The sequence below is a fragment of the Microtus oregoni genome, unplaced genomic scaffold (genome assembly GCF_018167655.1).
Source record: "Microtus oregoni isolate MIOR12 unplaced genomic scaffold, Mior012 000121F_ref0000216, whole genome shotgun sequence".
Taxonomy (NCBI): Eukaryota; Metazoa; Chordata; class Mammalia; order Rodentia; family Cricetidae; genus Microtus; species Microtus oregoni.
The window spans coordinates 278,176-294,456 of record NW_024544753.1 but is presented as its reverse complement, the minus strand read 5'-3'; the positions used below and the strand labels follow the sequence as shown (position 1 = coordinate 294,456).

The 16,281-nt window shown below is 40.2% G+C and overlaps 1 protein-coding gene across 1 annotated transcript in view; it reads left to right on the top strand.

The window, feature by feature from the left end:
- The window catches only part of LOC121444379 (diacylglycerol kinase kappa-like), a 121,724-nt gene extending 106,640 nt beyond the window's left edge, over positions 1-15,084 (top strand). Inside the window, exons 6-14 of the mRNA XM_041646195.1 lie at positions 2,357-2,492; positions 2,937-3,043; positions 3,344-3,469; positions 4,993-5,095; positions 10,614-10,797; positions 11,382-11,490; positions 11,857-11,996; positions 12,777-12,858; positions 14,989-15,084. Coding sequence (XP_041502129.1) covers positions 2,357-2,492; positions 2,937-3,043; positions 3,344-3,469; positions 4,993-5,095; positions 10,614-10,797; positions 11,382-11,490; positions 11,857-11,996; positions 12,777-12,858; positions 14,989-15,084 — 1,083 coding nt within the window. The remainder of the gene's footprint in view (positions 1-2,356; positions 2,493-2,936; positions 3,044-3,343; positions 3,470-4,992; positions 5,096-10,613; positions 10,798-11,381; positions 11,491-11,856; positions 11,997-12,776; positions 12,859-14,988) is intronic.
- The last annotated feature ends 1,197 nt before the right edge of the window (positions 15,085-16,281 follow it).

The following is a 16,281-nucleotide window of genomic DNA, read 5'->3' as shown; positions in this document are numbered from 1 at the left end:
ACAGCACTCTCCTCTTGTTAGTGCCGGATACAGAAACATCTGCATCTCAATTTGAAAATCTTTCTTCCTTTTCCAGGCTTGCTGGAACAACCAGAAACTGGGTGGACTGAACAGCAGTTATGTTCTCATGTTTCTAGCAGGTAGAGATCTGGATTTGAGTTCATGAAAGGGTGCGAGTCTCTTTGAAGGCTCTAGAAAGAGGATCTTTCTTTGCCTCTTCCTACAGTCTGGTGATTACAGACAAACCTTAATATTTCTTGGCTTGCAGGTGGATTATTGACTCTCTGCACCCACTGTCACGTGATGTTCTCTCTTGTGTGTCTGTATACCGTATATTACCACAAGGTGTTCTCCTCTTTGACTGCATCTCTTTCCATACTTTCTTATTCTTAGAAAGACACAAGTCCTTGAATTAAGTCCCACTTGGTTACATCTGTTAGGATAGTGGTTCCCAATAAAGTCATATTCTCAGGTACCAAAGGTTAGGACTTGAATGGATTTTGGAGGACATACAATTCAAACTACCACACATACTCATCCAGGACTGGTTGCATCAAACTTTTCTCACAGAATAAGATGAATATGAGAGATCTAAATCCCACTCTCTTAACAACTGAACCCAAGCAATGTCCATTAAATATGAATTCCATTATAGTTAATACATAATTAAGAGTTTTTCATTTCTCCTGCTTGCTCCTGTAGAGCCTTGTACAGTCTTTAAAAATGTATTGTCACCATGTTGTGACTATCTGTTTGAGAGTTAGTTTCCTTCAGTAGAGTGAGTTCCTTTATCTATGTGACTTACTGATCTCTGTAGCTCCAGTGCTTATTATGTTACACAACATACGGTCATAGGTTCCTGGTAATTTGGATGGAAGAGAAGGAAAATGGGAGGAGGAAAGGGGCTTGTTTAGTTATAGACAGCAGCCTTTGGAATAGAAAGGAACTGTGAGCTCAGAGTGCCAGTGTCAATCCTCTGTGCCTTCCAGTCTTGTGTTTCTAGACCTAGAGCTTTTCAGGTGTCACTGTATGATAAACTTCCCATCGCAAAGCAATTCCAAATTATGAGATCATGAGAGTAGCTTTTTTTACCAAATAAACTTCCGCTTCAGTTCAACAGTAGTTTCCCACATTGCCAGCATACCCGTGGGGAATAGCGATCAGAAAGCATTATCTGCAGTCTATGTCTTGGTTGGTTAATTCCAATAAATGGACTAAGTGCAAACTTAAGTCTGAGCCCTCAACAGCAACCCTTTTAAGGGACTATTGTCACCTTACATCTGAAAGAATGTATTGTTCTTTCAAAATCTTACCATGCCTTTATACGCACAACCCATTATAATAGTGACAAAAAAAAAAAAACCTTTGTGAGTCTATGCCTAAACTTTTTTTTTTTTAAAAAAAAGGCAGTAGAAACTGAGACATTCATAGGAACTAGAGAAAAGACAGTGGAAGTCCTGTGAAAATAAACACAGAACAAAGTCAGGGGGATCCAGTGTCTATACATCCATGCAACTCAAACCATTGCTGATACACGGCTAGGCTATGCCTTTCCTGTAGTGGTGAATGTCAGGCTGCGATATGCAGATGCTGTGTTCACAGGCATGATAACAAAAAGATTAAAGTGATTAGTATGAAAGAAGACAGTAAGCAAAATGTCACCATAAGGACAAGGACTGTGTCTTGTTAATGATTATATCTCAAATGCTTTGAAAAGTTGCAAGCATGTAATAGTGATTCAGGAAGTATTTATTTAATAACTCATTGGATGAATTAAAATGATTAACCAAGAAACTGCTGTAGGCAGTCAAAGCATGGATTTCAAAAAAGGAAAAAGCTCATGCAAAGAGGATTTAAAGGTCTTTCAAGTGTTGTCCAAGTAGAGTAATGTTCTGCTCACTTGGCAGCTGTATTAAGAAGAAAGCGAAAGCCTTGCAGGTATTGCCGAGTTCTGTGTGTGAGGCTTACACCTGCCTTGCTTTGTCTGAGAATTTGGATAGCCCTCAATTTCCAGCTCACCTCTTTATTCTGCTTTCTATTTAAAGAGAGCCAAGACCAATCAACAAGTTTTGCTTGGACTAAACTAATATAGTGGTTGAGCAAGATAAAGAAAGACCCTTGCTTCTGTGTTAAGTCCCTATTTGAAATAATTCCCATCTAATTTTTTCCCTTCTGAAGCCAGTAATCAAAAGAAATTAAAACAAAAAGTGGGAGCTGTACCTACCGGCCCTCTCTTTCACATGCTTTGTCACCTACATTAGGGCTATATTAGCCCTAGCAGCAGAATTTGTGGTCTTCCCGAGTCCACCTCTGTGGTTAACCTCCATTTTTTTTTCTTCTCTTTGATTTGCTTTAGATACCCGCAGCCGAAAACAATCCTTACCTTATCGGAATGCACTACTGGTATTCCAGCCATAGTCCTCGGACACAGTTCTGCAATGTTTGTCGCCGGAACATTCCTGCCTTATCTCGAGATACCATCATCTGTGAAGGTACCTTTCTGTTCCATTAGAAAGCAGAGCTCACTGGAGAGAGCTAGGCACGAAGGGTCTCCTATTGCCTAGCATTGCAGACCCAATCTAAGTCTTTGTGTGAAGTTAATCCTGTGGGAGGGAAAAAGAAACTTGCTTGAAGGGGTGTTCTCATGAATAAAAACGGAGGGTTGGATATATGAAGATGGGACTATATGGTCAGAAGGATTGAAAAGCCAGAAATCAGTTCTTTCCTACTATTTATTTTAATGTAAAATGAGTAACAGGAAGCCTAGCTAGCCAAGAATCTAAAGGAACTGGTTTACATAGAAGTAGACCTTTGGAAGTAGGTCAAAACTATATGGAAAGTGCTTGGATTCTAACCTTTAGAGAAGCTTAAGGAAGGGAATTAGAGTTCTCATTGTTACTAGACTCTCACCTATTTTCTCCTTCCTCCTTTCACAGTCTGCAAGGTGAAATCACACAAATTTTGTGCATTGAGAGCGAGCAAAGACTGCAAGTGGAATACTTTGTCCGTAACCGATGACCTCTTTCTACCTGCTGATGAAATAGTAAGTACCAGCCATATCCTCCCACGGACACCTTCTCCGACTCATTTAAAGTCATGACACACAGGGAACGGAAGAATTCTTCCTGTCACTAGACCAGCACAGCAGTCTCTTCCTCTTCCATAGGATCCAATGACCCAATGAATATCATTGAGTTAAGCCCCAACTGCCACCTTTCATTGGTCAATAGCATTGAGGGCAGGTCCAAGAGACTCTTAGCTCATGTTCTCTGTGTGGAGTATAATTAGCCCAGTCTTACTTCTTTGATCACTAATTTCTGTCTTTTGCCTTTTTCCACTTTAGCAAACAATGCCCCATCAGTTGGTAGAAGGAAACATACCTGCCGACTCTCGTTGTGCAGTATGTCATGAGAGCTTCGGTAGTCATCAAAGGCTTCTGGATTTTCGCTGCCTCTGGTGCGCGTCTACGGTGAGTCTCTTTTCATAGCTTTGATACTTGAAGCTTATTCCTAGAGAAGAGGTAGATTGGGGACTGTCTATAGCTATACAGGGATAAATAAGTAAATAGATATTTATCTCAGAGACCCTTACAACAAAATGCATTATATAGATTCCATAGTACAGAGCTCAGTAACTTCCCTTTTGTATACGACGAGGGAGTCTTTGAGAGAAAGATTTAAAGTGTTCATAATCTGATGCTTATTATTAATGAAGCCATTCTGTCAATGAGAAAAGTTGAATTCTCAAATGACTATATGAACAACTAGAAATAAATTCTGGAGTCTATCCTTAAGAAAAGATTCCTCCCTCATTCATTATTTCCTAGAAACTTATAATCTTTAATAATGGTTAATAACAATGATCTAAAAATTATCATTGCCACTGTGTAATAAATATTTTCTATTCATGATCTCAATCATTAGAACAACATTGAAATAAGCCTCATTGTCCCCATTTTACATATGAGTAATGTGGAGCTCAAAAAGATAGACCCAAGGTCATATGGCCAGCAAAAATAAAGTCTTGATTAATAAATAATTCTAATAAGAACATAATTCTAACTATAATAATACCACGTCTTGGAAACATTAGACCTCAACTGAGGATAATTTTTGCTCCAGTAGACATTTTCCAATATCCAGAGACATTTTTGATGGCCAAACCTGGACTGAATGGGAAGGATGCAACTTGTATCTCGTAGACTCTTCAAAACTTATAATGCACAGGATAGTATTTTATAACAAGGAACAATCAATATTACAGAGCCAAAAACAATCAATATTACAGAGATCGAGAGACTCTGATCTTGACTTTCTAAGGTTAGATGTTTCTCTCAAACTGAGTTTTCTAAGATAAGAAGAAACTGAAGTGAGCTTCTTCCCTGAGTATTATGTCCACTGGCCTCTTTTTAATTCCCTTTGAATAGCCATGCCAGGCTCATGTCCCTAGAAAGTGAAATTGTTTAGAATGTGGAGCTTAAAGAGGTTTGACATCCAGGAAAAGTGGCAGCTTGCCCGGAAGTCTGCTTTGACACTTCCCAGCTATTTGACCTTGACTAAGACCCTTGACCTCTGTGGGCTTTCGCATGTGCTCCTGTCTAAAATGAGCTCAGTGATGCTTTCCCCACCACATACAGTTGTTCTAAAGATTGAAGTATAAACATCCTATCAGGATTAGGACTTTTGAAATACAATGAAATTTCCCATTCTGCAGGCTACTAAGGCTGGTGACAGTGCAGTAGCTGTAGTTGGGAATCTTCGGAAAGACACCTTTGAAAGGGCCATAGTTCTACACCCTAAGTGATATTGCAGTTTCACAGTAGAATGGGGTCGGGTGGTGTCAGGTGAGTTAAGGTTTATGTAGATAGTACCAGTGTCAGAAAAGGAGACTTGAAATAGAAAAGGCCCAATTCTTGGGATGGAACCGAAGACTAATCAATCTTTTCTTCTTCTCTCTCCCCCTCCTTTTTCTCTTGTGCTCTTATCGTTTCAGGTGCACGGCGCCTGCCAGAGGTGGTTTTCCAAGGAATGTTCCTGTGGAAGTCGTCGCGCATCGATCGTACCACCTACGGCGCTGTGCGACCCTCGGGGCGATGGTGAGTAGGTTAACCTTTACTTCAGAAATACACTGGGGAGGGAGGGAAGGTATAAAGGCTGGGAAGGATGACATGAATTATTCTCCACAACTAGCAAATTATCTGGGGTAAATGTGAATTTGTATGTGTGCATCAAAAAGCTAACTGTTAAACCTTCAAACATTTTAGTGACGAGTATAGTGCTCTGGTGTATGTGTATTGTGTATGGGCAAGTTCTCTGTAGACTGTCAAAATTCTTTCTGACTTTTCAAAATTAATTTCAATTTTATTAACGTTTTGAAAAGATTTTCAAATACTACCTATTCTAGGAAATAAATCTCATAGACTTTTGATACAATGGTTCAAAACCTATGGAAAACCTAGGTTACATTATGTTTAAAATGGAAACTAACATCAGAATTTTTACCAAATATGAGACTAGCATGGTTTTTGCCCCAGTACTCTTCACTGATAATTTGTCACTTTCCGGTCAATAGGAATTTATTAAAAGTTATTTTCACATGGTTCTTGAGTTCTAAATTAGACATTATACAGTAAGTAATCATGATGAATTCAGGGTCTTGGTATAACATCACTACCAACAATTGAATAGTGCATATTTTAAGTATCAAAGCAATAATAGAGACACTTGGATATCAGGTAAGTGTCAAAAATATTGACAAAAAATATGGGTGCAGACAAGCATCAGGCTATTGAGTGAGCCATTTCCAGAGGTGTCTGAAGCAAGTGTAAGCATGTGCCTCATAGTACCATATAAAGAAACAAAAACTAATTCATTCAGAGATGCATAAATATATTATTCTCAGATCTATTCAAATATTTATCTTCATAACATCATCTACTAGACAATCGACTAAAGAGGAGAAGAAATTGATAACTTTATTAATGAGAGATGATTGACTAGAAAAAAAGAATGAAGAGATTTAGGGAAAATGGAATTGATAAATGGAGAAAAGTAACAAGCTAATCACCTGAAAAAATTCAGGCTGCTCACCAAGTCAACCTACTTTTTTCTTGCATTATTACCATTCATTCATTTCTCCCCTTTTATTGAAAATAGATTGTTTTTTCATACAATATGTCCTGATTACAGTTTCCCCTCCCTCCACTCCTCCCGGTTCCTTATCACTTCCCCTGCTATCTAGATTCACTCCTTTTCTGTCTCTAAGAGATAACAATAAAACATAACAAAATAAAACAGTATAAGATGAAACAAAAACATTACACTGAGTTTGAACAAGACAAACCAACAGAAGTAAAGGAGTCCCAAAAGAAGGCAGAAGGCAGGGACCCACTCGTGCAGACACTCAAGACTTCCATAAAAACACTAAACTGAAAGCTATAATACATACATGAAGGACCTATACATGTGCCGGCCCTGTGCTTGTTGCTTCAGCCTCTGTGAGTTCATTTGAGCTTTGCTCATGTTTATTTAGAGGACCATGTTCTCCTGTTGTCCTCCATCTCTTCTGGCTCTTACACTCTTTTTGCCTCCCTTCTATGGGGTCCCTGAGTCCTGATGGGAGGGATTTGATGGAGAAATCTCATTTGGAACTGTGTGTTCAAGATCTCTCTGTCTCTCTCTCTGTCTCTCTCTCTGTCTCTGTCTCTCTCTCTCCCTCCCTCCCTCCCTCCCTCCCCCCCTCTCATATCTGGCTGAGGGTCCCTGTACTTATTTCCATCTGCTGCAAGAGTGCAAGAGAAAGTTTCTCTGATGATGGAATTCAGGCTAAAACCTTAGGTTTTGTGTGTGTTCAAGATCTCTCTCTTTCTCTCTCTCCCCCTCCCTCTCTTCCCCCCCCCTCTCTCTCTCTCCTTCCCTCCCTCTCTCCCTCCCTCCCTCCCTCCCTCCCTCCCTCCCCCCCTCTCTCCATAATATCTGGCTGAGGGTCCCTGTACTTGTTTTCATCTACTGCAAGAGGAAGTTCTCTGATGATGGAATTCAGACTAAAATCTTAGGTTTTGTGCTCCTGTTTCCTTTACTATTACCTAGAGATAGCATCCCACAAGATCATCCCAACTGTATATTAATGGGGATGGTAACTATTTGTGCCCAAGTCAAGCATGTTCTGAGCTTTCTGTCCTTGTAGAAGTTTATTGTTTATATCAACTGTGAGGTTATTTTTGTCCAACAGCACGTCTGATTCTTGTTATGGATCATCAGCTAATGGCATTGCTTTCCCTTACATAGAAGAGCCTGGACTAGGCTGTTATTTTGTGTCATCTAGTGTGCAATGAAGCATCTTTTAATTTTGGCTTTCATGTAGCAGCAATCTTGGTCCACTTGGATATCACACTGACAACCCTTTTTTTCTACCGTGCATTACATAACCTGGACTTCCTCAAAAAGGGCTTTAAAAAACTCCCTTTCTTCTCAACTCTTCCTGGGCTTCTTAGCCTCAACAAATAAGCCCTCAAAGGAGTAGGATTCCCTATGTGATGTTCCATTCGAGGGGAATCTTCTTCTGTGTTTCTCGGTCACAGAATCTTAGTGGTGGTATTGTGGTTAATCCACTCCAGCCTCCCAGTCAAGCTAGAAAGCTTTTCTCCAGCAAGCAGATGGTGACCTTCTGCGGTGGCCTTTGACAGTGCTGCTGCGCATTCATTCCTGCATTCATTGATTCCATCAAGGGGCTCCGAATAATTTTCAAGACCTCCTATTACCCACTTTTCTCTACTTAGTCTTTAATAAGTTCCTTTAGGGTATAGCTCAAATCAAGTATTACCTTCTATTACTTCTCAAATGGTCTCTTCCCACTTCCCCAAGTTAATTACTTCCTGGACAGTAAAGTAGGAACTCACACAGTAGTTATTAAACATAAGCATGCATCAGATGCATCAGGAATAATTTATTAAAACACAGCGTTTTGGGCCCCATCCTCAGAGGTTTTGACTCAGCACACCTGGGTGAGAAGCATTTCTGAGAAGTTCCCTAATGCTTTCTATACTGCTAGTCCTCTGAACATGCCCTATCATTTACTGCGCGATCTTAGACAAGTTATTTAATGTGTTTCTATTCCTCAGTTTCCCACTGTTACTAAAGTTTCTTTAACAAAACATGTAATACAGAAATGTGCATGACTCAGTTTTGATGACCTAGGAAAGCAGGCCCTAATGAAGCTTCTGCCATGACACTATTTTATTGTATGACCACCATTCTGCTATTATTCTGCTGTCTACCAGCTGCCATGTCCACAAACTCGGTGATCATATCAGAGCGTTCATAAAGACAGCAAATCCTCACAGTATCTCCTAGACATGTTTTTTTTTTTTTTTTTTTTTTAGTGTAGAGCTTAAAGGAATTAGATAAGCCATCATTTATTTGCTGACCACAAGAGTTATATATAATTCTTTTAGGTACAGTAAAAGAACAAATATGTGGGTATCTTCTTAAAGTTCGGTTCTTTCCGTACTTTTACATCAACAACTGTATCTTTAAGTGCTAAATTAGAGTTGGTGTTCACTTAACAAATACTTGGCACTCAGGCGTTTGTGTCCCCTGGAATGTTCCCTGTATAGGTGGGGAATACGACAGCTCTGTCTTGACAGAAAGAAGAAACTCCTTAATCTCTGTTATACGTTCAGCTAAGAGCTACGTCCACTGTTTGATGAGTATTCAGTCAACACTTGTTGGGTGAATAGATAATTAACTATCAGAAATTGTTTAATTTTTGTTAATATTGTAGCAAAAGTCATAATTATTGTGTTATTATTACAGAACATGTTTGCTACCACATAGTGTTGAGAACTCATTCTCCATAACCTTCTTCAAGCTGGAAGGGTGGGCCTAGGTCATGGTGTCATTTGTCACTTCTTTCTACAGATGTAGAAATGCTCAGGTCCATTACAAAGGTTAAATTTATTTAAACATCATTAAAGATGACTTTTAATAGTATAGGAAGGGCAACAGGAAGCAGGACTTACGCCAATTTAGCATCCTTCTGTGGCGCGAAGACAGTGAACGGCAGTGAGACTAGTGGTCCCCTGGCTTAGGCGACTGGATTAGTGCAGCCGAACAAAAGCATGAGCTCTTCTTAAGAGGCTCTTCAGGGTTTTGACTCATATCCTAAAGCCCCTGTGCTCTTTCCCACTTGAATCTGCCAAGCCAAGTCTCTATTGTTCTGTCCCAGAGTAATTTATGTCCTTGAGCCTGAACATGAAGACAAAGGTGCACACTTACCCACCTGTTTACTCTGACTCATATGGCGGTTGAGGCCATTTTCTGCTCTTGATTTTCATCATCCAGTAGCTCTTTCTCAACTCTGGGGTACTTCATACTTTACAGGCCAGCTTTCTGTGCTCTCATCTGAACTACAGAATAAACTTGTGAAATGGTACAGGACATCGGCCACTTCAGAGCAACCTTATGAGTCAGCCTGGATACCTAAGTATGAATCTATCATTTCTGCAGCCCAGATCACGATGCATTCATCTTTGCAACAGGCTGCTATTATTCATACGAGAAGATGCACCCTTAGAGAACTTAAGATGTTCCTGTAGTTTAATGAATTAACTGGGGAGGGGGCAACCAACTGTAGCATACAGCTACCTGTCTCTCACATAGAAATATACTACAAGGTATAGTATAGTATACTGTGCCCAAAGTTGCAAGACGATTCTAGAACAATCATTTCCATTCTGCTCTCATGGTTATTTAACTTGTAAGTAATATTAACATAATTTTCATCTTCCTATTTCTTAATTTTCTACTGGAAAACATATTTACATAGGCCAATAGTTTTCTTTAAAAATAATGCAAATTCTTTGTAGGAAAATCTTGCATCTATTGTCTCTCTGACTTCAGTTTCCTATATCCCTCTCCTCAGTGATTTAGTTACTTTTCTCATTACTCTGAACATATGCTTCACAAGAGGCAACTTAAAGTAAGAAGGATGTATTTCACAGTTTGAAAAAATACAGTCTAGTTCATCATGGTGGGATAAGTGTGGCAGCAAGTGACTCCATAGTTGCAGCAACATATGAGCTTGCGCACATCAGTGCAGACCAAGAATCAGAGAGTTGGGGGCTTGAACTTTGCCTTTATTAAAATAAGAATCATATTTTGTCCACCAATATAAATAAGAACTGGCACAGAGAACATCCTCAATACATATTTGTTGAATGAATGAATGCATGCATGAATGAATGCATGTGTGAATGAATGAATTAATGTGAAAACTGCTATTATGATACCATTTTACCTTTCAATAAAAATTGTTGATAATGGTATTTCATTTGTTTATGGGAGATAATTACATCCAAGTTATACTGCTAAGGAAAGATAGTCGATTTCCCTTGTAGTTGCCAGTTGAAAATGTGCAGAACTGCTTAGAATGCCTTCGGAACCACCAGTCAGTTAGTGGGAGCTGCCTTCGATTTTGCCAGGCACAACACTGTTTTTAAAAGTTCAGCATCCCTACCCATCTTACATAAGAGTGAGTCTCTGTAAAATGTGATGTAGGTCATATCTTATCTCGTCTCAATTGCGCTTTTTCTTTTTCTTTTGTGTGTCTATCAGGCCAATTAGTGGTATCGCCTGACTTCTGGAGCCTCGATTGGCCATTGACTTGTTCCTGTCCCTTGCTTGTCTTCGTCAACTCCAAAAGTGGAGATCATCAAGGAATCATCTTCCTCCGAAAATTCAAGCAATATCTTAATCCGTCTCAAGTATTTGACCTGGCGAAGGGTGGACCTGAAGCAGGGTAAGTATGGGCTAAAGAGGTATGGTTGGGTTTACACAACAGTCTACTACCAATTCACATTCTAGGCTAGAATGATTAGTCCTTGTACCCAGGCAGATACACAAATATATGACTCTTCCCCAGAAATCACTTCAGTCTCTTTTCCTGCTCCCACACTTGCTTCACGTTTTCTGACTGGCAAGACAGAAAACTATGCCCTCTGACATCAGAGGACGAAGAAAAGGGATTTCACTACAGACTTATTTTACTATGGGATCTTCTACCAATTCAGTGCTGGTTTTGGGGAGCCACTAACAGCCATGCAAAGTATTCTTCTTGAGACTCAGCATATGACTAGATTATTAGTGGCTTCCAGAGCAAAGCTAAGCATAAAATAAGATGGTCGAGGCAAGATCTGATTTCTGAGATTGCCTTGTGAAGCTGTGGTCCCAAATCAACAGAGAGTACGAGGCTAATGGAAAGAGAAGGCAAAGTGGCCCGTTAGCAGGGTGCCAAAGCAGGAGTTCTTAGGTCCTGATAGACTGGGAGAAACAGAAATTCCAATTCATCATGAAATGATTTCCCTTTCCCCTTCTTCCTTGCAGGATCTGTATGTTCAAGAACTTTAGTCGTTTTCGCGTGCTGGTTTGTGGTGGAGATGGCAGCGTGAGCTGGGTCTTATCCACGATTGACGCCTTTGACGTGCATGATAGGGTGAGTGTCTGGCTGAGTCTGTTTAACCGTTGCTAGAAAGAATGGGGATGTGGAGCTGTCTAGTCCAAGAAGTCCCAAGTCTGCACTCATCCTATCTATAAATGTGTCTTTTACAAGCTTAATGGTTAACTTGACCAATCTAAACATGTTCTTCCCGTTATTAGAATGGGGTCCAATTCCTTTGAAAAAATATCATTCAACTCCAAATACCCTCTTGTTTCTCTTGCTATAAAGCAGTTCTTTAAAAACCCCTGGCTGTAAGGCCAATTCCTGCCCATTCCTTCCCAAAGAGCACCCTCAAAGTCCTTCAGCGAGTGGAACATGGTGGAAGGACCATCTGAAAGAGCATCTCTATTTTTCTTGCAGTGTCAGCTGGCAGTCATCCCGCTTGGAACTGGTAACGATCTCGCTCGGGTCCTTGGCTGGGGATCGTTCTGGAATAAAAACAAGAACGTACTGGATATTCTCAGCAGAATAGAGCAGGCTAACGTGAGAATTCTAGACAGGTGAGTGACTAAAAGGCCATGTCCTTGTGCCTCTTCTATTTATATCATCTTAGTCCAGAACCCAGCTCCCTTGTGATGAAAGGGTGGGCTCACTTGGAAGGTCTTGTCCATTGAGAAACCAGAGAGCCATGTAGCCCTGCAATATTGTAGAAGCCCCACCTCCCCCCAGAAAGACCATAGAGCAGGGGCTTTGTGGACAGGTTTCAAGGGTTTGCTGAGTGTCCTTCAAAGTGCATAGTCAGTTGTCCAGTGGAAGCATACTGACTCTTGAGAAATAATCTATAGTATTAGCAGGCCCTCAGAGAAACTTTAAAAGGGGAGCAGGGGAGGAGATTCAGTGCCAGCTGGCTTATATTTTCTCTGCTCCAGAGAATAAAGAATATCATCATCCTATAATCTGAGAAATAGGACTATAAGTCAGGTGTGGGTTTTCAAAATACAAATCTGGGGCCATTACAAGGATTCTTATTCCTTAGTTCTTGGGCAAGGATCTAGCATAAATACTCCATAAAAATATTTCTTGAGCTCATGATGCTACCTCTGGTTGACAAACACTGATTTCTGAGATTTCTGAGAAAAATTCCTTCCATCATACTCACCTAGGGATGTCGTGAAGCAGAACCTCCTCTTATGTATGCTTTGAGGTTATGTATACTGCTTGAGTTCACCCTGCAGGCCACTTCCCCAAGCACATGAATGCTTTGACTTCTTTCTTGAACTCTGATTTCACTTGTAATTAGCAGAGACCTAAATAACATTTGTGTTTAAATTTCATTTTAGATGGAGCGTGATGATCCGTGAGAACCCCAAACAATTCCCACTGCTAAAAGGACAGGCGAAAATGGATATACCAAGATTTGAGGTGATTATTGTTCAGCTATAATTTAGAGCAATCACTTTAGTACAAGTGAAATATGAAGAAAAGCCTAGAAAGAATATGAAGTACGTCTATGGACTCCATGAGGCTGAGCTCTCTGAGGACAAGAGATATCAGTCAGCAGCTATTCACTGCAAATACATTTGGCATTAGGGAAATGAGTCACTTTAGTTATTCATTCATTCATTCATTCAAAATTGTTTGTGGAATAACTACTGTATATGAAGTACTGTATTAGGAAATGTTCTTACACGTTAGTAGCTAGAGAAAAATTATATAGCCCCTGTTGCGCAGAGCCCAGAGGCTATTTAAAGGTAGACAAGGTAACATTTTAATAAAGTGTTACACGTATGTCTGTATGTCCCTCTGTGAGGTGTCATGGAAAACATACAGAATGAGTCTCATTTCAACTTAGACCTGAGAAATAACAATAACCAGGAGAAAAATGACAAAGGAGGCCTGTCTTAGTCTTTGCTCTATTGCTAAAGAGATGCCGTGACCACAGCACCTCTTAGAAAATTTGGGACTGACTTACAGTTTCAGAAGTTTAGCCAATTATTGTCATGGTGGCGCACAGGCAGACATGGAGCTGGAGAAGGAGCTGAGAGTTCTACATGTTGATGCTCAGGCAGCAGGAAGAGACAGTGGGCATGGCTTGGGCCTCTGAAACCTTATAGCCCACGCCCAGTGACATACTTCCCCCAACAAGGCCACACCTCCTAATTCTTTCAAACAGTGCTATTCCTTAATTATTTAAATATATGAACCCATGGTGGCCATTCTTCCTCAAACCATCACAAGACCTGTTTTTATGCTGTCCCAAAGACAATAAAGGCTGTATAATATTAACAAAACTGAAACATGTTCATAATGTCCAGGGCATGTTGATCAAGGATGGCACATACAAAATGAGAGACTAGAGAAATAATCAACCCAAGAAAGGCTAATTAATAAAGCACAGTAGGAAATTTGGATTTTAATCCTGAGAGTAATGAGAATTCTAGAAGAGTTTGGGGGAATGTGTTTGTGTGTGTAGGGGGTAGATGTCCATGTGCACAGCATACAATTGTGGTCAGAGGTCAGAGGATGAATTCTGGTTTGTGGTCCTTGGCACCTTCCATCTTTCTGTTAGACAGTCTTTCATTGGCCTGGAACATCACAGCCTAGGAAGGCCAGCTAGCTGACAAGATTCTGGGGCTCTGCCTGTCTCTGCCTCCTCTCTCATGTACATCACTGGGATTACTATGCTAGGCTTTTTTTATGTGGGTTCTGGGGATTCAAACTCAAGTGTTCATTCTTTTGGTGCAAGTGCTCTATCAACTGAGCCATCTCCCAGCCATCTTTCCCCCTTACTTAATACAGAAATTTCCAAGCACATTAGGAAGCTGAAATGGGAGTGTCCACCACTAACATCTCATTAAGTTTGTTTAGCCATCATTGAGCTGTACCCCGAGGTGTGTGAGGAGGCAACACAATGATTAAAGATCAGAGGCAAGGAGAAAAACTGGGAGGTGCTGACATTATTCAGACTAGAGATGATCCTGACTTAGGTTTGTGACTCAGTAAACCTTGAAAGATACTAAAAACATATAAGTATATGCACTTGGTAGATGCTTGAACTTGGCAGTGATAGGAAGGTCTAAAACTTATAATTAGGAATACAGACTCAAGAGTCAGGCTACCTGAAATCAAATCTAAGTAGTGCTACTGATTAATTCCTTTCCTGTGCCTCAGTTTTCTCTTCTGTGAAATGGGCATAAAATCAATCTTTTCCTCTCAGGGTAGATATTGAGAGTACATAAAAATGATAAGTACATATAACTTAGAACACAATCAGTCACATATTCAGTACTTCATGAGTGGATACTGTATTCTTAGTAACCTTCTTGAAAAGGTAAACTTCTGGTATTGGAAAGTTATGAATCAGAATTATAGATTTATTATTTACTATCTGTAGAATATGACATTTTACAGAGAGCGCCTCTCATTTTTAGAATGATTTGAGACTCAAAATAATTTCTTTCCAGAAAGGCAGTTGAGTTTCTGGTAAAGATGTTGGGGGCGGGCTTGTGAAGAGATGGGGCTTCAGAATCTGACCCCTCCGTCTACCCCTAGGCTGCTGCCATCCGCCATTTAGAGGATGCAAACAATGAGTTGAACAGAATCCTGAAGTCCAGCTACGAGACTGAGGTTGTCATCTCCTGTAGGTAAGTCTTCCTTTGCTTCTCGTCCTCTGGGGTATCCTAGGCTGTTCTAAGGTGATGCGATATGAGGCTCACTTTGAAAGTCTGGGGTTTCAAGGCCAAGGAAAGTATGTATTCGTCTTTTCTAATCATTTTCACTCAACTCCGATTTCCTGAGTCGAACGTTAAAGGTAAAAAAATATGAGGCTGGAGGGAGGAGTCATGCTGCTCAAAAAATCAGGCAAAATTGCGAGCAGCTATTTGGAAAGAAGGCAACTGAAGGCACACAAAACATTCTAGATAACAACAGCACAGACACCTGAGTTGGCTCTGGAAAAGGTCTCTTCAGTGCTTGTGGGTACCTGCTTGCTTGTTTGCTTTTTATTTCCAAATTTGTATTATTTGCCAATTTAAGCTCTATTCATTTTTATAGGTTACATATCTACCCAGTACAAAATCAAAAGCACAAGTGTCTCCCATGCATGCCTTTGGGAATGTCAAAACTCTTTGTGGCTGGGTATCCCTGTAGTTTAATCCTTCCCAAACTTTAGCAACCATTTTAAATGTACAATAGCATATAATGCCTGTCACCTTATAAAAATGTTTGATTCATTGAACACCATATCTTAAAAATCATTCCTTGTCCACACATCAGGATTTTTCTTATTAAAATATTAATTTTGAAAATTTCATGTGTATTTATACAATGAAACGTAACTATATCTACCCTCCTTTCACTCAGTCATAGACTTTCACATAGTCCCCATACTACCCCAAATATATATCTTTCTTTTTTGATAACCCACTATTTCAGTTAATGCTACCCACATATGCATGGGTGTGTGACCAACCTCTAGAGTGTGGGACACCTATCAGTGGCCATGTCCTCAAAAGCAGTGATTGTCCCTACTTCAGCAACTGCTTACTACCAATAGCATCTCAGTAGGGGGTGGGCCGTGGCCATCATCTACCCCGTCTAGGCTGGGATTTTGGCCGGCTTGAGCTTCTAAAGGTAACCACAGCCACTGTGAGCGCCTAAGTACAGAGGCCATGTCCTGCCCAAAAGACAGCACTTGACAGCACACATCCTGTCTTTTCCTATCTTTCCATTCTTCTGCCATATCCCTGAGCTTTAGTGGTAGTAGGATTAATGTAAGTGTCTTCTTTCGCGCAGTGCGATTAATCAATCTTTTATTCTCCTCACTGAATGTTGTGAGAAAACTGT